Here is a 23,658-nt window from a genome sequence, read left to right as displayed (position 1 = left end):
TACGACTGAGCATTAAATTAATTTTGTTAAATAAATATAAAATACCTTAAGGCTGAAAGGGAGCCCATGATGCCTCAGGTAACCTAAGGAATGTTTTACTTCTGCTGTGAGTTCCAAAGGGCCACGCAGTTCAAAGCCAGTGAGGACATCAACAGTGACAGCCACGCTTCCGTTATTAAATAGCCCTTGAAATGCTGCTCTGGCTTTGTTTTCTGAAATGCAACAAAACGAAAAATTTCCACCACCATTGTCCAGTGCATGGCTTAAGGCTACACAACGTGCTTCTTTTTCTTGAGAATGTCTAGGGCCCAATGGTTTTTTTAGAACAGGGTGTGGCCCACTGGCTCCCACACGTGTCTGCACGCTGCTTTGAAATGGGTACCTGCCAATCTCCTGGTGTCACTGTGACCGCAGGTAACTCAAAGGAAAGGATCAGGAGCTTTCTCCAAGCCTTGGTTCCCCCGGTGTTGTTGGACCACAACACCCATCATCCCTCACCACCGCTCCTGCTAGCTGGGGATGATGGGAGTTGTAGTTCAATAACATCGGGGGAACCAAGGCTGAGAAAAGCTGCAGGACATGGGCAACATTGACTGTACCTAGTTTCTGTAGGAAGAAGGTCAAATTGATTGCTGCGGGGTATCTGGATGTTATCGCCGTCGTAACATTATGCAGACTACAGCAAAAGGTGTTGCGTTGCTGCTTCACATGGATGGAGTTAGAGGTATAGGTAATAAGCGTTTGTCCACTCACGGTCTGGATCCACCTCTCTTGAGTGGTATTAACTTCAAAGGACATTATCACCTAAGAAAGATAAGTGCCTTAGAAGCAACTCAAGAATCATGAAATGTTCAGCTCCAGGAAAGAAAAGGAAGTGTCTGATTAGCGAAATTATCTTTCAATTTAGCTCTGCACTCATAATGCAGTTGTGGACTTATCAGTCCATTTTACCATATTTTTCCTTGTATAAGATGACCCGTTGTTTTTTTTTTAAACCCAAAATTAAGAAATTAGTATTTCTTGAGTTGTTGAGCTTTTTTCGACATTCACCCACCGGGCGATGCCCACCAGCCACTGCATTCATTATCCGTGTATAAGATGACCCCAAATTTTTGCCTGATTTTTTTTTAAAGCAAAAAACAACATTTTATACACAGAAAAATATGGTAAATGAAGAACAACAAGAATGACCACACATACCTGGATGGTTTCTGGGATATGTGAGCGTAGCAACCACGACCATTTGTGATTAAAGTTCCCTGTTAAATTTATCCTCCTTTCAACTGCTTGTATTTGCCCTCTAACAATTATCCAGCATGAACCATACTGAATCTTCACTCTCAAGTTCTTAACAGCCACCAGCCCAGCCACAGCCTGTATGGAAAAAAGCATATGTGTTATGAAAAGGATGGAGAGTTTTCACTTCCAATTTGATATATAATGAATTTGGGGTGTGTGTGTTTAAAATAACTTTTGTAAACAAAAAACAAACAAACACAACCAGAAGCTTTTTTTATTAGGAATTGTAGGTACCAACATTTCAAAGGACCAGAAAAGACCATTTTTGCGACAACAGCTGCACAGATGCTACTAGCCCAGAGATGGAAAGATGACAAAGTCCCTACCAGAGAGGAATGGCAAACCAAGCTGTTGGACTATGCTGAGATGGCAAAACTGACTAGAAGAAAGCACAGGAACCAAGAAGACCAAAACCTCAACAGTGAATGGGAAAAATTTATAAATTATCTAGGAGACCACTGTAAGCAGATGAAAACATTACCAGGATTTTAATAACGCTTGTAATGTAGTGAATATTATGGAGAAATACAAATATGGATTATGAAATAATATGCAGTTGAGAGGGTGTACAATAGGACCCATGAATAGGGAAAGTGGGAAGTCCAGAGATTTGGAGAAATCTCTAAATGTAGATATGTAATTTGAATTGTTATAATTTTATATTTGTAAAACCAAATAAAAATTATTATAAAAAAGAAAAGGATGGAGGGTTTTACATCTCTCTCTCACACACCCACCCCCCCACCCACCCACCCCCTCCCACACTACACACACACACTGTGGTTTGTTGGTTTGTTTGCAATTTTAGCGGATTTAAAGGATGTCAGCTCACATCCACACCAGACATTTACAGCACATTTAAAGCATTAGGCTTCCCCAAAGAAGTCTGGGAGCTTTAGTTTACCCCTCACAGAGCGACAGTTCAGAGCCACTTCACCTCCCATGATTCTTTGAATGGTGAGGATGTGACCTGATTTGTACAAGGCAGCCAAGTTAGGCTGCTGGACAAGCATGTCTATACATAAACAAACAAAACCCCTACCTGCAACTCTATCCTGTCTTCTATCCACAGTGCTTGCAAAGTTTCTAGATTATGTGTGAGCCTGTAGTCAAGAGAGATGTGGTCCAGCTTCTGTGTAAAGCTCAGCTCCTCTGCGATCTAGGTTTTTTTAAAAAAAAGGGGGGGGGGAGGAGAAATGCATTAGTAATATGGGTTGTGTGCCCTGAACAAACCCTGTTGCTGGAATTAGAAGTCAGCTGGAAGAGAAATGGGGCCAACCCCAGACATTTTGCTGCTTGAGGCAAAAGACCAGTTAACATACTCCTCATTATTCCAGGGGTCTTCAATTAGTCCAGACCTGAGGCCCAAGCTGCAACATGGGACCCACTTTCGCATGTGATTGATAATTAAAAGTGCTAATAAATGTGTACTAAAGGTAAAGGGACCCCTGACCATTAGGTCCAGTCGTGGCCGACTCTGGGGTTGCGGCACTCATCTTGCTTTATTGGCCGAGGGAGCCGGCGTACAGCTTCCGGGTCATGTGGCCAGCATGACAAAGCCGCTTCTGGCGAACCAGAGCAGCGCACAGAAATGCCGTTTGCCTTCCCGCCAGAGTGGTACCTATTTATCTACTTGTACTTTGACATGCTTTCGAACTGGTAGGTGGACAGGAGCAGGGACCGAGCAACAGGAGCTCACCCTGTCGTGGGGATACGAACTGCCAACCTTCTGATCAGCAAGTCCTAGACTCTGTGGTTTAACCCACAGCGCCACCCGCGTCCCTATGTGCACTACTAATCCTAAAAAGGCAAGCCACATTAGTATATGCAGTGTTTCCTCAGTTTTACTACTAAATGAAAACTAGTCCCGCAATGTGGCAGGAAAAAGACATGAGCACATGGTTGGCCAGATATATGTATTTTATTTAAAAAATGCCTCCATTTTGAGTGTTATGCTTCCGATTTGAGTGTCACACTTCTGTTTTGAGTGTTACGCTGAGGTCTGTCTGTTTTTGCTATTTATTTTTGCATTTTTGTGGCTCTTTTTGTTTTGTTTTTGTGACTGTGTGGAACCCAGTTCAGCTACTGATTGTGTGGCTGCAGTACATTGTTTATTGCTTTTATTTTATGGGTCAATGGTCTTGTTAGATAGCAAAATTCATGTTAAGTTGCTGTTTTAGGGGTTGTTTTTAAAAGTCTGGAACGGATTAATCCATTTTGCATTACTTTCTACAGGAAAGTGCGCCTTGGTTTTGGAACCCTTTGGTTTTGGAACGGAATTCTGAAATGGATTAACTTTGAGAACCAAGGTACCACTGTAATGGTTTTTATATGTTGTTTTCACTAACAGATGCATTTTAAGGCACCCTTTTGCTTAATGCCTTTTAAACGTGCTGGGTGTGTGTGTTATTGTTTTGTTATTGTTTTAACTATTTATTTTGTGCTTTTATCCTGTATTTTTATCTTGCGAGCCGCCTTGAGATCTTTGGATGAAGGGCAGTATATAAATTTTAATTATTATTATTATTGCACACATTATTTGGATATACGCTACTAAAAGGGAGGTGCGGTTACCTGCTTGTCATCCACGCTGAACTGAAGCCACCTCTTACAAATGGTGCCATTCTTTTCTGAAATTAAATCCACTACCGTCCTGGCAGGTATGCCTAAACGAAGGCTCCTTTTGATATTATGGGTCAGCAACGCATGCAGCTCTTGTCTGGTCTGTGAGAATTTGTATCAAAGAAGATCAGGTGAGGAGTGTGGGAAAGGCCCGTTTGCCTACTGTCCTGGGCATGGGACTGGCCACAGTGAAGAGACACAGGAGGCCTGCAGTAAAATGTTGCAGCATGGAGGGCTCCCATTCCAGGTTCCAACCTGCCAGCCATATCACTTTCCAAGATATTCCATGCCATTTCCCTCTCCCTTCCAGGTTTCTTCCCCCCACCTCCTTTCAGGTGGGTGTAGTCTACTGTGGATGCCCCTTTTGTAACCATCTGAAGCTCCCCATTGGCTTTACTTGCACATGATGCTAAGACATAGTTTGTTTTAACCATGGCTTGTTCAACAAACTACAAGCCGTCGCACAGATAAGCAAATGAGCCATGGATCTATCCCCACCAAAGTTTCAGCTAGATCTACACAGCTAAAAAAACAACAACAACACTCCGAAAACACTGCAAAAAACCATTGTAAAACTCACAATTGAAAATATCACTGAGTTGTGACTTCAGCTCTGGTGTCACATTTATAACACTGTATTTTGACTAATGTAACTGAGTCTTTGGTTCGTTTCTCACCTGCCTTGCACCTTTTTAGCTTAGTAAGTGTCTGGGGAGGTACAGCAAATAGAAAAACAATCACTTAACATGTCAGCTTGATTACTTACAGCCATTGCTTTTAAAACGAGGAATCCATGTAAACTATTTTCACCTGCAGTAAACAATGCTTGAGAATCCAGGTACGTTTTGTTGATTAAAATATGCCCTGACCCATCTATTTTCACCGGGACTCCAAGATCCTGCCATGAAATAAAATATTCAAGTTAGCTTCATAAAAAAGGGGGTTTAATAACAGTGTCTTAACATGGCCTGAAGCTGGTTCATGGAGTTTTACTCCACAAGAAGATGGAAGCCAACTACTCTTCCTCCTAAATCTCCAACGGCATGGAATTTATGTGTAAGCGATTCAAAGTGGAACTGTGCACTGTGTCATCATTGGCTGGATTGTGCCTTCCACTTCTCTAAAGAGGGGGAAGAGCCAAGGCTCAGTGATAAGAATCACCTACCGCCCGTCCTTGACATCTCCAGGTAGGGTTGGGAGAACCCCCTGTCTGAAACCCTGAAACTCCCCGTCAATGTACAGAGCTAGATAGACCAATGGTCTGGTAATATAAGGCAGCTTCTTATGTCCCGAGGAAGGGTTACAGCTCAGTGGCAGATCATCTGCTTTGCATGTAGAAGGTCACAGGTTCAATCTCTGGCATCTCCAGGTAACGCTAAGAGAATGCTCAGAAAGACCTGGGAAAGACCTCTTCCTAGGACCCCAGAGAACTGCTGCCAGTCCTGGAGAAGATGAACAAACAGGCTGACCTCATATAAGTCAGCTTCCAGATTCATGCAAAAGACCTAATCTGGATCTTCCAGGTTTGGAATCTGGCAACATGTCCTCTTCGTCTTTAGAAAGGTCTTTAGGGATTACGGCTTGGATTTGTTCTGTTTTTCATTGTGTGTGTCTACAGATGGAGCACCTGCATCATAATGAAATGGAGCATCTTGTCAAAAGGGGACGTCCTTTTCCACGGCAGGCAGTACCTGTATTGCTTTGCAGTTGTTCTCTACTGATCCTTGCTGTTGGAATTGGTTTTCTGCATGAAAGGCCAAATTGGTTTGGAGTTGACGAGGGTTTGACTCAAGGTCTAAGCTAATGTCATGCCTGATCTGTTTTCCCACAATTTACCGACAGCTCATTTTCTTCTGGGATCCCTCTTGGGGTGACAGACCATGTGGCACTTCAGTTTCTAAAGTGACCTTAGCCTGGCGCTTGATCCTCACTTCAAAGTAAGGGCGCTCCCTGGCACCCATCTGTCTGAACGGATCCAGTCAACGGTGAGATGCAAAACGCATTTCACAGCCTGTAAAACCCATTTGGAGGCTACTGTATCAGTGTGTCAAACGTTCTTCTTCCTGGGTACGTCTTGAGAAACAAAAATGATTTCATTTCAAACGCAGGGATCAACAGATTGTAACTCTGTCCCTCTGGCCAAATTTCTCACAGATTTTTTTTAATCTAACAGTGATTATGCAGGTGAGCTGCCATGAGACTCTTAAAAAACAAACTTAAAAGCTGCAGCTTTAAAGGGGGTAAGTTTGATCGGAGAAGTGGCTAGGGCTAGGAGAAAGATGTTACCCTATTTGCATTTAAAGCCAAATCTATCAAATTCATGCTTTCGATATATATATATATATATCCGAAATACAACCATCAATCAAGATTCAAAATGTGATTTAATCTGCTAGCATCTGTACACAGGCAAGACCTTTTCCTCCTCCTCTTCCTTTCATTGTTCAATAAAAGTTGGGCTTTTATACACAATTCATAACTTTATAATGGTATTTGCTTCATTTCAAAGCCAGTGGCAGGCACACCCATCCCCTGACTGGTTGTCAAGAAGGCAGGCAGGTGGGTCCTGGCTGAGGTCAGACTGAGGTTATTGGGGCCTGAATGGGCCAACCTCCTGCACTGGTACCATCCCTGGCAATCTCCTGTCTCACATCACCATCCACTGTGCTTCTTCAGGGATGGCATAATGCAGTGGTTCTCAACCTGTGGGTCTCCAGATGTTGTTGGACTACAACTCCCATCATCCCTGAGCTCTGGCCTTGCTAGCTAGGGGTGAGGGGAGCTGTAGTTCAACAACATCTGGGGACCCACAGGTGGAGAAAGGCTGGCCTAATGCAATATTTGTAATATAAATGTAAATAAAGACCAACACTTGTGCCGTTGAGTCTGCCTTTAGGTGTAAGACAGCTCTCTCTTTTTTTAAAGATCAGATTGATGATCTGAAAAATAATCAAGCCAGTTTCTAGAGTGCCATATTTTGCTTTAGAACCAGAAAGGAACCAGGTACGACCTGCAAAACTGTACAATCTGTTTCCATCTCCAGGAACCATTCAGTCTGGTTTCGGGGTCTGATTTCTCCTTGTGCTTCAAGCTTGCAGTTTCCGTTGTGCAGCAACAGAAGACCGTTGAGGACGGAGCCATTTGTTACGGAGAGGTAGAGTGAGTTGTCCGGAGGCAGCCCTAGATCGTAGAGGTAGGGGAAAGAGTGACCCAGCGATCCTTGCACAGTATATTTGTCTACAGAAGACACCTCCAGCTGCACATCAGCTGTTTTGCCATCACACCAGAAGTGTGTTGCTAAACTGACATTGTAGATGTTCATGAGGAACGAACCCCTGGAGACTAGTTTCTGGGGTAACTCCATTTTCTAGGAAAGAGAAAAGACAGGGGAGAGCTCAGTTTAGTCTTAACCTATGTAGAATCTATTATCCAGAGCACGAGTTGCCAACCTTTTACACCCCTGGGGACTTTCGGATATTTGAGGGAGTACTGTGGGTGCCACTCTCACTTTTTGCCCCTCTCCCAGATCAGCCTCGCCCTCCCCACAATCAGGAGATAGAAAGAGAGAAACTGTACATGGATGCAAACACTTTGCTCTTCCAAAGGATCTGGTAAAAGTTGGCTCCAGAAGAATTAGTCCGAGCCTTGAAAAGAACACAAAGCTGAAAGAGGAAGTGGGAAAGGGTATACTGTATTTTTCGCTCTATAAGATGCACCAGACCACAAGACGCACCTAATTTTTGGAGGAGGAAAACAAGAAAAAAAATATTCTGAATCTCAGAAGCCAGAACAGCAAGAGGGATCGCTGCGCAGTGAAAGCAGCAATCCCTCTTGCTGTTCTGGCTTCTGGAATAGCTGCGCAGCCTGCATTCGCTCCATAAGACGCACACACATTTCCCCTTACGTTCTAGGAGGGGAAAAGTGAGTCTTATAGAGCAAAAAATACGGTAACTCTTCCAACTTCCTCCTTCAACTCTGTACTTTTTCAAGGGAGAAAAAGGTAACCAATCTCAACACCCCATGACAAAAGGGGCAGTGAGAGAGCTAAGCAGGTGTGGGTGGGGTTCAAAGACCTCATGGGCATGAAGGGAAGACCTCAAGGGCACCATGAGGGGCCTGCTGGTGACCCCAACTCTATAAAATATGCTCCAACCCATCAGTTGGGGTGGCGATAGTAAATAATCACCTCCAGAAGGTCACATTTATTTAGAAGAATAACTTTCCATTCTGCGGCTGTGACTTCACCCTCTGTATTCACTTCTCCATTGCCTGTTAACTTGCATTTCCCAAGAGTGGCCTCCAGAAGGCCTTTGTACTCGTCCCCTTTCACAGCAGCTGCTTTTATCCTGTTCTCCTGGGAAAGACCCAGAGAGCTGAGGTAAGGCCAGGCGTGCCTGAGGCCGATTTCCAAACTGTGCTGAGGGTTGCAGGCAGCGTGGATACGGAACTGAGCAAAGGTGGCGTTGGAAATGACCTCTCCAACCACGTCGGCTGTACAGTTGGCAGTCCCCACTGACCCGCTGAGCAAAACTCTCGCCGGTGCCTAAAACAGAGAAGAACAAGGCTGTCGGCTCGCCACAAACAGCGGGCGGCATGCTGATCTGGAAAGATGCGCTGTTGTCTTCTGCCATGCACGTTCTAAAAGTGGGGATGAAATCCGGCCCCCCCATGCCCATTGATACGGCCCTTGAAACTGTTAGTTTCTGTTTGCCACTGAGCAGCTGCTTGGAGTCCCAGGACTCTGTTTACATTCCTGGGATTCCATACTATTGGAAGTCTCACGGGAGACTAGAGATGGATGTGACGTTAGTAGTTTCCTGTTTCCTTTGTTCAGTTGCTCTCTGCTTCCATAGAGAGAGGATGTCTTTTCTGACTGCGTAGCTTAGAAATAAAACTCTTTACAATGTAGCCCAAACCTCTCATCTCTTCCCTGTGCTGGGAACTCTGCTTAATGGATGGAAACATGCCTTGGAGCCTCATCAAAGGCTCGAGGTCATTAATTATTTGTCGGAGGCGATTCCGGAGACTCGGCCGGAAAATGGAGCTTTATCAGCTTGGCCGAGTGGAGATTCCGACAGAAACTCCCTCCAGGCAGCACTTCCTCGCCCCCAGCACTCCCTGATGTCGATTCCTATTATAAGTGATTTTGCCTGGATCACACCTCTTGCTTGCCTGGATAGAGGTTAGAGAGGGGGACGTCTGTGGAACAGGCAGGAATGCAGTACAGATGAAGAGGCCCAGCAAAAAAGGCCTTTCATGATCTGGCCAGCAGAAGCTCTGAAGAAGCAAAAGATGTCCTTGTGATCGGGACATGCTTCTTTCTACCTGGAAAGAGGGGCAATGGCTGTGAACGGCGAGGCTCCATGCTGCGCCAGGCCTCCTTCTGAACCGTCCCACACCTGAAAGCCTGCACAGCCCACTCATCAGTTCCAAGCTCAGGTCCGCTCTGTTCTCCAACTGGGAGACTCCATGTAACCAGTTCCTGGCTGGGAAGCTGGCCTTAGTCCATGCTGGGACACGGTGGCTGAGCAGCCAATCCAGCTCCAGTCTGGGTCCCCAAGCATCCACTGTTACCATTTGCATTGGCTTCCCATCTACAGTGCAGTTAATTTGGGCTCTTATGGAAAACGCATCAAACACCAAAATCCCATTGATTTGCACCTCTTCTGGCACCGACGTTCCTCTCTGTTCCTGCTCCTCCCAGTGGTGTAACCACACCCAAGTGATCTCTGGCGGGCTGCTCTGCAGCAGGAATTGCCCGCTCGCGATAAGGCAGTTTGGACCGCTTTCCATGTCTAGCTTACAAATGAGGCACATTTTTCGGGTTTCACCTGTCACTGCCAGAGAGAACCTCCTGCTGCCTTGGCTTCTAGGGCAACCCCACACTTTGGGGTGCTACCCCACTGCAGCCAGGAAGGAGCCCTCACATTTTGCTCTCAGTTTAAGCAGCCCGAGCCCTCGGTTGCTTGAAGATCTCATGCTGCCTTCATAAATGCATTTATTTGTACCGTAGACCCCTCTCACCTCTGCTGTGAGCATCAAACTGGGGATGTGTGGGTTCGCCAAGGAGACAAACCTACGCCACTTTAACAGGGGTTCTGCTGTCACTTCTAATTCAGAACGAACCCCCCACCCATCTGTGGTGAGATTAAACACAGTCATACACTTATTACCCATTGGATTAACAAGTGTTTTAACCTGTAAACTCCCTGGGATGTTGAATGAGCAGAGATACTTGAAAGTCTGCACCCAGAGGCCGTTCAATTCATATTGATCTCCATGCCTTAAACAACCCCCAATGCTCAGACTCTCTTTCCTGCAGCTGAGCCTCCAGAGAGTGCAATGCTGTTGACCAAGCTTTGAGAATGAACCTTGTACCTCCACTGAGTGATTTGCAACCTCTCCGTGACAATGGCCAGAAAGCTGGTGAGATGTGGATTCTCCGTCACACTGGACCTGCAGAATATCAGTAAAAAAATAGTAAATTATCTAATGGCTACAGAAATGTGGAGAATGGAATTTAAGGTTGGAAAAATAAGAAACCGAGAGAACTGATATTGGCAGGTCCGCCCATCCCTGGTAAACACACCCACTCTCACACAAAGCTAAAATGAAATATAATTGCAGCAATGAGATACTTTGTTTTCTTTGCTGCAGCTCAACATTTCACAATGCTTGACTTCGGTGTCCACCTAATACTATTATTTGTCTTGCTGCCTGCTATTTAACCTAAGTCACATAGCTTACAGAACCATTTACAAATCTTACGTTCATTCCAATGTAAAGGGACCCCTGACCATTAGGTCCAGTCGCGGACGACTCTGGGGTTGTGGCGCTCATCTCGCTTTACTGGCCGAGGGAGCCAGCGTTTGTCTGCAGAGAGCTTCCAGGTCATGTGGCCGGCATGACTACGCCGCTTCTGGCAAACCAGAGCAGTGCACGGAAACGCCATTTACCTTCCCGCTGGAGTGGTACCTATTTATCTACTTGCACTTTGAAGTGCTTTCGAACTACTAGGTTGGCAGGAGCAGGGACCGAGCAACAGGAGCTCACCCCGTCGCGGGGATTCGAACCACCGACCTTCTGATTGGCAAGCCCTAGGCTCTGTGGTTTAGACCACAGCACCACCCGCATTTACAAATCTTACGTTCATTCCAGTGTAAGGACACGCCAAAACAATGCAAAAGAAGTCATTATTTTGGTATCATTTGCAGACTTAATAAACCAGCAATGTCGTCAACTAACCCGTACTAATGGTGGAATGGTGTGAATCAGGAGTCCCACATCATGGTAAAGGAAAAGGGAAAACCCTGAGGTGCTATTGGTGCCTTGCTTCTCCAATTCAATCTTGAATTCTTCTTCACCAGCCTGGGCTGCCACTCTCATTGCCATCTTCTCGCTGAAATTCTAACCAGAGGGAAAAGGCTGATGTGCAGAGAAGGATCAGGCATCTTAGTGGGCAATAATACTATGCTAGACAATACTTAGCCTTTCAGCCACCCCCCCCCCCCCCGTGAACTGCCTTTCATCTGCCGGCATTCCAAAAATGGTCACAGAAACTACACATCTTTGTACCCAAAGTGTTTTTGCCTGCCTGGAATGAGTGCATGAACTTTGATCAAGCCTCTTGCCTCCCTGGGTGGAGGATGGAGAGGGGTCCCTGAAGAAAGTAGCCTACTGTACCAAAGTAATATTTACATTGGTGGCTCCACCCGCTTTTGCCTCTGGCTCCAGCCACCACTGGAATGTGACCCCCAGAAGGGAATGTGGCTCTTGGGCTATTCTAAACAAACTTTAGAACCCCTGTTCTAAAATCGTCGAGTTATGCGCTGTTATGTACTGAGTTGAATAGGATCCAAAATGCAGTAGTCTGATTGGTCCTAGAACAATAGGATTCAGACTGCAGCAGCCTGATTGGTCCTAGAACAATAGGATTCAGAATGCAGCAGTCTGATTGGTCCACAGGAGCCACCCAATCCAGCTCCAGGCGGAACTGAATCCGCAACCTGATTGGCCTACAGGAGAATCCCGGAATTAGCCAATCACGTGGGGCCCATTGTGTAAATAATGTAAATAAAGCAGACATTCCTCCTCACCACTATGAGCTGAATAAAGAGCATGAAATCCACTCTCGACTCCGAGTATATTTCATGCGCTAAGCTAGCAATTGTGTATGGGGAATTTCCAAAAATTCATATTCCAAAAAATTGGTCACCCCAATACCCAAAGATAGCAAGGGAAGAAGGAGAAGCCCAGTCCCTGGGGGGGAAAGGGGAGTTCATTGCCGCTGTTCTCCGGACAGGTTTAGAAGCCCTCCAGAAGAAGTCACTCAATATATCAGAGAAAGGCAGGATGTGAGGAGGTGGGACTTCCTGTCTTTGAGGCAACATTTGGTTTATAAGCAACCCCTCTCCTCTAGCCATGCAAACAAAAGGCATTTCAGGGACACATTCCAGCCAGGCAAAAGCCCCCAAGGAGGGCATGGGGCAGATTCAGCCTGGGGAGGGGCATGGCCCAGAAAAGGTCCTGAGGGCCAGAAAGAGAGACCTGGAGGACCATATTTTGACCTTATTTTCCCAACCCCCAGTCAACGGCATTGTTCTCCTTACTTGGTAATGGCAGGTAGACTCTATGCTGAAAGGGATCCCATGGTTCTTCAGCTCTGGAATGTTGTGGCTGAAATTTGCAATAATCTGGGCTTGAAGGGTTTCCGAGGGCCGCTGCTCAGGTCCAGTTGCTGCAGCAGCCATCTTTCTGCTACCGCCTTGCAGCTTCAGAGTTACTGTGCGGTTAGTACTGATGTGGCCATATGTGGCCAGGATGCTACTTTCTGTGTGAAGCCAAAGAGAAAGATTAAGCAAAGTGCAATAGGTGCATAGAGACACAAATACAGACATGAGTCAGGACCAACAGGTAGCTTGCTTTGGGGTTTCGATAGGGGATTAGTTGCAAAGGCACATTCTGAGTCTTCAGAAGCTCAGGGGAGGGAAATCCTTTCCTTGTTGAGGGCCACATTTTCTTTGGGGTGATCTGTCAGAGGAAGCATGCTGGTGGGGGTAGGACTAAAACAAGAGGTGAGCATGGCCCCAGTCAAAAGTGGGTCAGATACCTCTTCTCTCTTTGTCTGCCATTCCCTTTCTGCCTGTTTCCTGCCATCCACCTCAATTTCCCCTAAGGGCCATGCCATGTTCCAACAGGGCAGGGATACTGAATCATATGGGGAATTCAAATGCTGCCCTCCAGACTCTCCTCAGGCTAACACCCTTTACTAGCTCTGCTTCACATTCTCCTTGAGTGTTTTTGCCTTGGTGGAATTGGCCTTTGAACTCTGAAAATGCTACCACCATGCCCTAGACATCATGCCCCTATGTGAAAAACAAGTACAGTGGCACCTCGGGTTACATACGCTTCAGGTTACAGACGCTTCAGGTTACAGACTCCGCTAACCCAGAAATATTACCTCGGGTTAAGAACTTTGCTTCAGGATGAGAACAGAAATCGTGCTCCAGTGGCACGGTGGCAGCGGGAGGCCCCATTAGCTAAAGTGGTGCTTCAGGTTAAGAACAGTTTCAGGTTAAGAACGGACCTCCAGAACGAATTAAGTACTTAACCCGAGGTACCACTGTAAGCTATTGCTATTTTGGTTTTGTGCTGCAAGCCTAGAGGATTTCAGGAAAATTGTAATTTCGCAATCACAATCTGGATTCGGACCCAGGGCAGCTTGGAATGGGTCTGGATTGGGTCCAATGCAGATTTACAAATCTGGGCCACAAATTGGATCCAAATGTTTGTGCATGTCCATTCACAGCCCTGCTAGAAGCTACTGCTTCTTTTTGGGGGGGAATGGCAAGGAAAGATTTCCTTTGCAGAACTCAAAGCAAGTCAACCCCATTCATTCTTGAATCTGCTCCAAATGCTGTTAACAGAAGCATGAAAGCTCATTCTCCTTGAGAGTGGCTGGCAAGGAATTAAACACTCATTCATATTCAATAGTGCCATTATGCCACTGGAAAACTAGAGAAGACTCTTCAAGGGTAGAGCCTGTACTTTGAAGTTGTAACTAAAAACACACCTGTACTTTAAAGCTGACTTCAGAACTATTATTTCCCCTCCGCTTTGAGGTTTGGGATTTTTATTCACTGAGATGGCTCCAAGCCAGCTGAAATTATTGGAGTTTTTTAAGAGTCAGTCCCCCCTCTCCAAACCCACACTGTGAATTAAATTGTACCTTAGAACTGAAAGGCAAGGATCAAAGCAAAGGTATAATGTAAAAAGCAGGCATTGTGGAAACATGGAAACAGCCTATTTCCCCTACACTTGCTTTTTTAAAAAAAGTTGTTTTAAAGGAAACTGAACATAAAGGTGGGTCCTTATGAGAGATTCAGGCACTTGCACTTCAAATTCAGTGTCTGAAAAGTGGGATGTTGTTTCATTCTTTCTCTCAAAGAATCCTGGGAACTCTTGTTTACCCCTCATAGAGTTATAATTCCCAACAACCCTTAAGAAACAAAAGCGCCCCAAATGGAAGGAGATAGAAATTTAGTAGGCTGTTTGTAGAAGTGCAGGCAGTCGCAGAGTACTTCTCAAAGAAAAGGAGCTACTCTTTCCAAATGGCATTATTGATCCCAAGAAACAGCCCAGTATTGGGTTGCATTTCATACCTGTGGTATAGAAATTACTGATGTTGTGGGCGGGCATCCCTGAGGCTCCAAGATGCTCCAGAATGATGATATTTGAGATATTAAGATGGAGAGCTCTCATGTCCACCTGGATACTGGCCAAACCCCTCTGAATTCCTCTTCTGAGCTCGAGTTGCCCTCGGAGCTTTGCCTCTCTTGGGAAAGCCCAGCTACCATTCTGAGTCACAGCCACTGCGATGTTATGAAAGCTCTCGTTTCCAAACACATTTCTGTTCCGGATGTGTGCTCCAAACACTGACTGGTTAACCATGATGTTCATGATGCCTGTTAGACAGAAGGAAGGCCTCGGTCCAGTATATCTGAAGGAGCGTCTTCACCCCCATTGTTCTGCCTGGACACCAAGGTCCAGCACCGAGGGCCTTCTGGTGGTTCCCTCACTGCAAGAAGCGAAATTACAGGGAACCAGGCAGAGGGCCTTCTCGGTAGTGGCACCCGCCCTGTGGAACGCCCTCCCACCAGATGTCAAAGAGAACAACCACCACCAGACTTTTAGAAGATATCTGAAGGCAGCCCTGTTTAGGGAAGCTTTTAATGTTTGATGCATTACTGTATTTTGATATTTTGTTGGAAGCTGCTCAGAGTGGCTGGGGAAACCCAGCCAGATGGGCGGGGTATAAATAATAAATTGTTGTTGTTGTTGTTGTTGTTGTTGTTGTTCCCAAAATGAATACTTACAGCCACATAGACAGTCTGGCCAAGGCTACTTGATCCAGAATGTGACCTGATTCCCCATCCTGTCTTGGATGATGACATCCATTGGTCTCTTTGCCTGCACCAGAACAGGACTCTGACTGCAGCCTATCTTGGACCTCAGTCAAGGCCAGACAATGCCCTACCTGCTCAAGAAGGATGAATGCTTGTTCTGAACCTTGCAGTAAAGCAATACCTTCACGGATGTTGTTTTTGTGCCTGAGAGAGCCATCCAGGGAAAGGTCCTGGGGTATGACATGCTTTAAGCTGAGAACATTGTGCCGGAGACTGCCATGGAGGGTCAGCACCAGACCCCCTTTCTGCTCCTTGGATCCCACAACGCCCAGGTGAAAGGCATTGTGATTCAGCTTCACAGCAGAAGACAGCATAGCTCTGGAGGCAAGAAGGAAGGCAATGCAAGCAGTCAGTAGAAATAGACAGGGAATGACAGCTCAGTCATCTTCACTGCTGAACCATGGCTACCTACAACAGGGATGGGGAATCTATGGCCTTTGTAAAAGCAAATGGATGGCGGGAGGGCATTGGCATTACATGCAGCAGAAGCATGCAACTGGCAAACTGGTTTAATAAGTCAAGGTTCTTGGCTTATCATGACATAGAAAGAGCCCGCTGGATCAGGCCAGTGGCCCATTTAGTTCAGCATCCTGTTCTCACAGTGACCAGCCAGAGGCCCACAGAACACTGCAAGCAGGACCTGAGCGCAAAAGCCCTCTCCCCATGTGTGATTCCCAGCAGCTGGTATTCCAGGAGCTACCACCTCCAACCCTGGAGGTACAGCATAGCCATTGTGAGCCAGTAGCCGCCAACAACTTAATCCTCCATGCATTTGTCTAAGCCTATTTTTAAGCCACCCAAGTTGGTGGCCCTCACCAGTGGTGTAACGTGGGTTGCCAGCACCTGGAGCCAGGCGGAGGGGCGGGCGGGAGGGAAACGGACAGAGTACGCATGTGCTTTCAACTGGCTAAGGCGTCACCCAGGAAATGATAGCCGCAGAGATAAGAAAAGAGCTGTTGCGTTGTCTGGAGAGGCCACTTCCTGGTTTGCATAAGGAAGGCATTTTCAATGGATCCCAGTGACGGAAGCATGCAGCTGTATTGAGGTAGCCCCGGGTGTTGAAATTTTGCACCCCTAACAAATTTTGCATCTGGGGCAAGCACCCCTGTCACCCCCATGCTATGCCACTGGCCCTCACTACCTCTTGTGGGAGTAAAATCCATAGTTTTAACTTGTAGCCATGAGCCATGTAAAGAGGTACTGTCCTCTGTCTTGGGCTGGGCATTCCATAGCTGTGGGGCCACGAGAGAAGAGGCCTTGTCCTGTTCCCCATCAACCTTCCAGCTCTTACTGGCAGGCCAGAGAGCAGATTCAGAGCTGAATAATCTGAGCTCAGGTATAGAACCTATTCTGAGTGCCAAGACTTAGCCTTTAACAGGTGGAACAGAACAGCAGTCTAATTTCCCAGTGGGGCTCCATAGTTCTGTTATATATTGAACATCACACCTGATTATCTTAGTAGTTTGCGTTGAACCATATTTTGAGTTGTGCCCCCTTATTTATTGTATAACTGGTGATGATATTTGGCAACAAAATAAAGGTTTGGGCTACAGCCCCAGTGCTGCTTTCTTTACCTGGTTGGCGACATCTTGCCATTGAACTGCAGCCACAAATATCTGAACTGCGTCAGAATTGCCTGTCTTAGGAGAGCGCTCACTCTGATGCTTCCGGCATCCTTCCTCATCTCACCATTGAAGTCCGCCTCCAGCAACACAAGGTCCTTTCTGCCGGAGTGAAGGCAAAAGGATCCATTGAGACCATTCCTGCTGTATCGGTTTGTGGTGGCGTGGGCCTAAGTGCAGGGGAAAAACAAAACAAGCACTCCATGGGTCAACTGGGGCGCAGCCCGACCGAGGATAAGTCCTGCACTCCCCCCCCCAAATCTCAAAGCCAAATCTGTCATTTTTTTGTTTCCCTCAGTTTCTCTTGTTTTCCAAACTTACATTACATTCTCCACATTTTCACATCAGCTTGCAATTTTTTAAAAATAACAACACTTCATGAAATTCATCAGCATTTTAGTGTGAATTTCCCCCAATACATACATTTTTATTGCAATTTTACCCAACATTCATGCAGAGGGCAGGTTGAGATCTAGTATTCATACACTACAGGTGGGTAGATTTCTATGGAACATAAGTTTCTCATGGGCAGGCTGGCCCTGAGCAGGAAGGGAGACAAGATGGCCTCCAAGCCCCTCTCATTCTGTGATTCTTAGGATTCTGTTACTTTGTCTTCACCCCAGATCAGAATCTGAGCTGGAGAAAACCCTGAAGACTGACAACTCCAGGATCACTTCAAAAAAGCAAAAGATAGGGGGAAAGAGAGGAGAAGACTTAATGTAAATTGCTGCTCTGCTGTCAGGGAATATGAATTTTGGTACCTGAAAACTTGGAGGAAAGTTTGATTGATTCAAGTGAGAAAATTGTGAATAAATTCCAAACCCAGTCTTGGTTCCATTCAGCCAAGCTGTAAACTGTTGATACAGAAGAGGGGAGTACATTCAGACACAGGGAATATTATGTTAGCTTTCTTGATTATACTTCTACCACTTCCGTCCTATTTTCTAAAGCTCCTTTCGTGCTGCAGTATCTGTTGGGTTATGGAGTTGTGGCTTTCTGACTGATATACTGGCACATCATGCTAAATTTCATTGACACCAGTGGGCATGATGTGACATGGCAATGGACATCGTTGGACAACATTGCTGCTCCCCCTTTCAGCACATGCGTGCTTCTGTTCCAACCTCGCCCTTGGGTTAATAGAAGGTTCCAACCATGGATAGTATTGGCTGCAATCATAATTACAGAGGGTAGGTTAAAATGGAGAAATGTCTACATTGCAATGACTTGGAAAAATGTCTGCCTGGAGACAGTTTCTGCCAATATTTGTTTGTCCCACACTTTCCAGTGCATTTTCCTCTCTCTTTCCTGGTGTCTGTGATTTTTTTAAAAAGTGGATTTGTTGCCTTTCTCAACATTGGGTGCCCAGATGTTTTTGAATCACATCTCCCATCATCCCTGACCACTTCCTATGCTGGCTAGGAATGATAGGAGTTGTCGTCAAACAACATCTAGGGACCCAAGGCTGAGAAAGTCTGGTCTAGAGGTCCTCTTAGTTACATAAAAGGCTAGTACGAAACCTGACCTGCGAAGTATCCTGTTGGTCGATAGTAGCTGTTATTGTCACACCGGATGCAAAATCAGCCAGTCCAGCTTCTCTTGCAAAGAGCTCCCCCCTCATAGCAACCGACTGTGGAAACTTGAGCTAGTAGGAAGGAAACGCAACAAGTTATCCCTTTCTTCAGATTAACAGAAGATGTTCTGACTCATCTTGCATGACTTTACTGCAGGCCACATTATAGTCTCCCCCAGGTTCTCCATTTGGAAGCCGTGGTTATTAAAGAAGTTAAAGTTTGTTGCCAGGCAAGTAGCATGGCTACTTATGCATTGCAATAAAGAGATGTTACATGAAAATTTGCATATGCTAATTCATATGTATGGATGCTCGTTTGAGAGAAATGGGCTGTATTCAATTCTCAGAGCACATTATTGAACATTACTAACTTAGGTCCATTAATTTCTATGGGTCTACTCTGAGTAGGATAAGCACCAGCTTCAACCCAATCACTATCATTTAAATAGAAATGCATCTCACTCTAACGGAGAAGATTGTGACTGGACGAGCCTTGCTCAGACTGCTGTGCAAGTGCTAACTCTTGGATTGGTGACTTCAAAGCATCTCCTGCTCTCCCTTCTCAGGTTTCCTTGATTGTTAAACTGGGCTTGAACCAGACAACCCTTCAAATGGAGGCCTGACCACTGTAAAGGAGGACACACAGCCACCCTATAGACATGTCATAATGCAGACTCAACCCTATGGTCCTCTGTGCTCATGGAAGCTCCACGGATATCACTGGGGTCTGAGCAACGGGGATTGCAAGATCTGCTTCCGCACTGTAGTTGCACATAATACAATATGCTAGTGGTTGACTGGATGATAGCAGTTTTGGCCAACCTATTGCCTTCCAGATGTTTGGACTAAGCCACCATCAGCCCCAGTCTGGTGCTGTAGAGAGCTGTAGATCAAAACATCTGGATTTTAGATTGGCAAGCATAAGCTGGTTTTGTAATTTAATTAAATTCTTAAATTTATATCCTGTCCATCCTTCCACAGAAGCCCACAGCTGGATATATTTTTTAAAAACCCCCAGGTATCCTGATGAGAATAGAAAGAAATGAAACACAGCGAGCAACCTATACATTATTTGCCAAAACCCTCAGAAGTTAAGTGGGATGGAGACAGGCAAAGAGAAGGTGGTGCCTCTTCTCTAAAAGGTAAGTACCTGGAATGCATGTGTCATATCCATTTGTACCAGGTGTTGGGAATCAGCCATGCTAGATTGGTTCTGATATTTGCCCAGGAAGCTGAGAGCCTCTTTCCTGTTGACCTTTAGGGTCACTTCGATCTCCCGTTTCACCTGTGGGTTGATATAATGAGTATTTAAATGTGCCAGATCAGCAAAGCAGCACCTTTGTCTAAATCTGGAGAGACTGTCTACAGATCTAATGCATCAGAGACCATAACTTTGGTTAGGAGGGCTGGCAGCAGGATTTGTCAAGCAAGTGAGCAATGGCCAAATTGAGGACAGGAAGCAGCAGCATCTACTTCCTGTGAGCTCTCTGGATAGTTGTGCTAGTAGAGCGAGGGGTGGTGAGAAGGTCTTCAAACCACTCTCAGCACCCTTAACAGACTACTGTTCCCATGATTCTTTGGGGGAAACCACAACTCTTTAAAGTGGTATAAAGGTAAAGGGACCCCTGACCATTAGGTCCAGTCGTGGCTGACTCTGGGGTTGCGGCGCTCATCTCGCTTTATTGGCCGAGGGAGCCGGCGTACAGCTTCCGGGTCATGTGGCCAGCATGACTAAGCCACTTCTGGCGAACCAGAACAGCGCACGGAAATGCCGTTTACCTTCCTGCTGGAGCGGTACCTATTTATCTACTTGCACTTTGACGTGCTTTCGAACTGCTAGGTTGGCAGGAGCAGGGACCGAGAAACGGGAGCTCACCCCGTCGCGGGGATTCAAACCGCCAGCCTTCTGACTGGCAAGTCCTAGGCTCTGTGCTTTAACCCACAGCGCCACCAGCATCCACTTAAAGTGGTATATAAGTGCTTTAAATGTACAGTGTGGACATGGCCATAAAACCAGGGTTGTAGCCAGAATGTCTTCATAATCTCCCCTGAGGCGACTTTATGCATAGTGAATCATTCCCTCAGTCTCATCAAACTTACTTACACAGCTGAGATTTCGTGTTATGGCGCAAACTTCTATATTTTTGGGGAAGAAGTTGCTGTTGTATGGATGCGTCAATCCAGCACAAACCTGGAGATGGGTGCAGGGTTGGGAAGAAGACCAAAAAAACAAAACCAAAACCAAAAAAACTTTACACAGATGCGTAGCTTATTTCATGGCTGCTTTGCTATTGAAAAGGTTATGGGGGGTGGGGGTGGGGGTGGGCTGGTCAGGCAGATGGTTTCGTAAATTTCACTCACATGCGGATTTTCAGCTTGGTAGCTGAGTGTGAGAGTTTGAACAGACTCTTCAAGCTCGTTGATCAAAACTTTTGTTTCCAAGAAATAATGCTTCTCCTTTTTGTTCAGAGTGAAGGTTTCTTGGAGGAGAAAGCTTTGCGGGATGGGCAGTTTAAACGGGTGCCTGGGATGTAAATAAAATAAGTAAGGAACTTTCAGTTGAAACACAGAAGATGGGAAACCTCACCCTGAATTTCCTTCGGCTCAAGCTGCTACAATGCAATAACGCCCTATGTAAATATTACAGTGCTTCCCAGTAAATATATTATCATGTCACATTAGTTCAGTTAATAAAGTGCACCATTGTCTAATCTGGATTATTTTAACAGTAGCACAACCTTCTGGTTGCCTCTAAACCAGTGTTTAGAATTGCAAGGGAAGAGGGCAAAGAAAGTCAGGATAGGGTTGTCCACACGAAAAAAGCTCTTAGTAGACACCAAAGACATTACACTTAAAGCATCTGCCTAATATAAATGAGCAGGGAGTTCCAGAGAGCAGGTGCTGTCTTACTGAAGGAGCAATTCCTTGCAAGTATATATTTGCATTGACGTTTACTGTGTTGATTGAGAGAGGCGAAATATCTCTTTGTTTTATTTACCCAAATGGAGAATATGAATGGAGCAGGATGGGTGGGAATTAGAGTACCTGAACAGGACAGTCCCACGTTTTTGGTAGAGCATTTTCTCCTTCTTGACTTCTTCTATCTGTGCCTCAAACTGCAGCACAAGCGGTGGCGGGGTCTTGCGATCCGTCCACAAAACCTGCACAGAAATGTTTGCCTTCCTAGGCTGTGACCAAGAAATCAAATTCAGGCACAGGCACAGAATTGGCGGGTGGAAGAGAGAAAAGTATGCATAAAATGCTGCAAAAAGTGGGCAGTAAAATGCCACTTTGAACCCACAAAGTTTTTGAACATGCAATTAAACATAGGAATACAATTACAAAAAATATAATCAAAATAAAAAAATCCTTCCAGTAGCACCTTTAAGACCAACTAAGTTAGTTCTTGGTATGAGCTTTCGTGTGCAAGCACACTTCTTCAGATACACAGCATATATATATACACAATATAATGACACAGCACTCGTCTATCCATAATGATCCCTGTACATCAAACTCATGTGACAAACAATAACTACAGAGGATTGGGGTTCTGGCACATTGCCATTTTGCTTCAGGTAGCGAAACAGGATAGCCCACCCGTGATAGAAAGATGGCAACCACATATGTTGTTAGGGCATCCTCTGGATCTCAGATTAAGGATGTCAGCTATCCAGACCACCAGGATAATCCAAGTGAGTCCCCATCTGCACTACACATGCAAGGCACTAGGATACCACTTTAAACAGCCATGGTTTCCTCCAAAGAATCCTGGGAACTGTAGTTTATTAAGGAGTTCTCCCAGACCTAGAATTTCTAGAGTGCTTTAACGGTCAGTTCCTCTTCCCAGGGAACTGTGGAATTACAGCTCTCTGAGGGGAATAGGGGTCTCCTAATAATTCTCAGCGCCCATAGCAAATTAGGATTCGCCTGCATTTTAGTGTGCATTTCTATTCACACATAAACTTTGTATGCAATTTTGCCAAATACACTCCTTTGTGTTATGCAAACTGTCCCTTACAATGCATTTGAATGCTATTTTCGCTCACATGAATAACTATACACACTTTTTATATACATTATTTAACTGGAGAACATCACAAAATTCAGAGATGTGTGAATTTTGAAGGATGGCTGTGTTTCGCTTTGCACATTGCTTTGGGCAATGTGAATATGGTAGATTCACATTGAAATGAAACCCATTTCCCCCCCATCCTTATGGGAAAGTAAGACAAATTTCAAACCACAGCTTTAGCTACACCATACATAATTTTTTGCCCATCTGTCATGTCTCTTATTCCTGTCCTAGACAAAAATGCCCCCATAACAGTAAACAGCCTATAGCTCTGACCATCTTACCACCTCCAGGTGAAAGTAAGCCATCGTCATGTTGAGTTCTTGCTTTGCAGACTTTATACAGAAATGGAGAAACTTTGTCTTTTCGTTATTTTCTAGGCGAATCTCATTCTTTATGTGCTGGTTCCACAGAGACACCACTTCACTTTGGCTGTGCAGAAACCCACTTGCAAAGTAGTTGACTGTAGATGCCTGAAAATTTAGAGTGATGGTTCTGGGTTCTTCTAAGGTTTCTTCTACTAAAGTACAAACAACAGATTGCTGCATTGCAGGCAGTTGGTCTCGATGACCCTCGTGATCCCTTCTAACTCTACAATTCGATGATTCTACCGTATCTGATATTTATGACCTATGGACCAAATAAACTAAACTGCTGCTAGGACAATCCCATTTCCAACCTCTCATGGCCATGGAATACAAACATCAGCAGATGATGAAAAAGCATTAGGACAAAGGCAGGGTTGACATGGGAACTAACCTGCAAGTAGGTGGCGGTTGGCGTGTGGATCAGAATTCTCCCTTCCTTCTTGTCATCTCTGTCCTTGCAGAAGACCTCCACAAGCAGGCCCTTGACCACAAAGGCCTTCCCAGCGGTTAATTCAACGGTTGCTAAATAAGCCGAATGCTGGGGCTGGTGTAGCTTGTGAGCAGCAAACAGGTACAGCCAGGGTGTGTCCATGTTGAACGTACCTTACAAAGAACGGAAAGCTGCATCTGTTAA

At 45.4% G+C, this 23,658-nt stretch overlaps 1 protein-coding gene across 1 annotated transcript in view; it reads right to left on the bottom strand.

Moving 5' to 3' along the window:
* Positions 1-23,658, bottom strand: part of LOC308463423 (uncharacterized protein) — a 72,922-nt gene that overhangs the window by 28,484 nt on the left and 20,780 nt on the right. Inside the window, exons 14-35 of the mRNA XM_080981778.1 lie at positions 23,416-23,627; positions 22,941-23,129; positions 21,627-21,769; positions 20,943-21,105; positions 20,686-20,772; positions 19,732-19,866; positions 18,534-18,653; positions 17,770-17,862; positions 16,961-17,178; positions 15,508-15,704; positions 14,583-14,885; positions 12,531-12,751; positions 11,167-11,328; positions 10,300-10,377; positions 8,108-8,464; positions 6,932-7,288; positions 4,688-4,819; positions 3,874-4,023; positions 2,342-2,458; positions 1,201-1,374; positions 600-804; positions 46-212 (exon numbers count right to left, since the gene is read on the bottom strand). Coding sequence (XP_080837904.1) covers positions 46-212; positions 600-804; positions 1,201-1,374; positions 2,342-2,458; positions 3,874-4,023; positions 4,688-4,819; positions 6,932-7,288; positions 8,108-8,464; positions 10,300-10,377; positions 11,167-11,328; positions 12,531-12,751; positions 14,583-14,885; positions 15,508-15,704; positions 16,961-17,178; positions 17,770-17,862; positions 18,534-18,653; positions 19,732-19,866; positions 20,686-20,772; positions 20,943-21,105; positions 21,627-21,769; positions 22,941-23,129; positions 23,416-23,627 — 3,980 coding nt within the window. The remainder of the gene's footprint in view (positions 1-45; positions 213-599; positions 805-1,200; positions 1,375-2,341; positions 2,459-3,873; positions 4,024-4,687; positions 4,820-6,931; positions 7,289-8,107; positions 8,465-10,299; positions 10,378-11,166; positions 11,329-12,530; positions 12,752-14,582; positions 14,886-15,507; positions 15,705-16,960; positions 17,179-17,769; positions 17,863-18,533; positions 18,654-19,731; positions 19,867-20,685; positions 20,773-20,942; positions 21,106-21,626; positions 21,770-22,940; positions 23,130-23,415; positions 23,628-23,658) is intronic.

The sequence above is a fragment of the Podarcis pityusensis genome, assembly GCF_964106645.2.
Source record: "Podarcis pityusensis genome assembly, chromosome: 14".
NCBI lineage: Eukaryota > Metazoa > Chordata > Lepidosauria > Squamata > Lacertidae > Podarcis > Podarcis pityusensis.
Note: the sequence above shows the minus strand (reverse complement) of the source record. Positions and strands in the feature narration are given on the sequence as shown.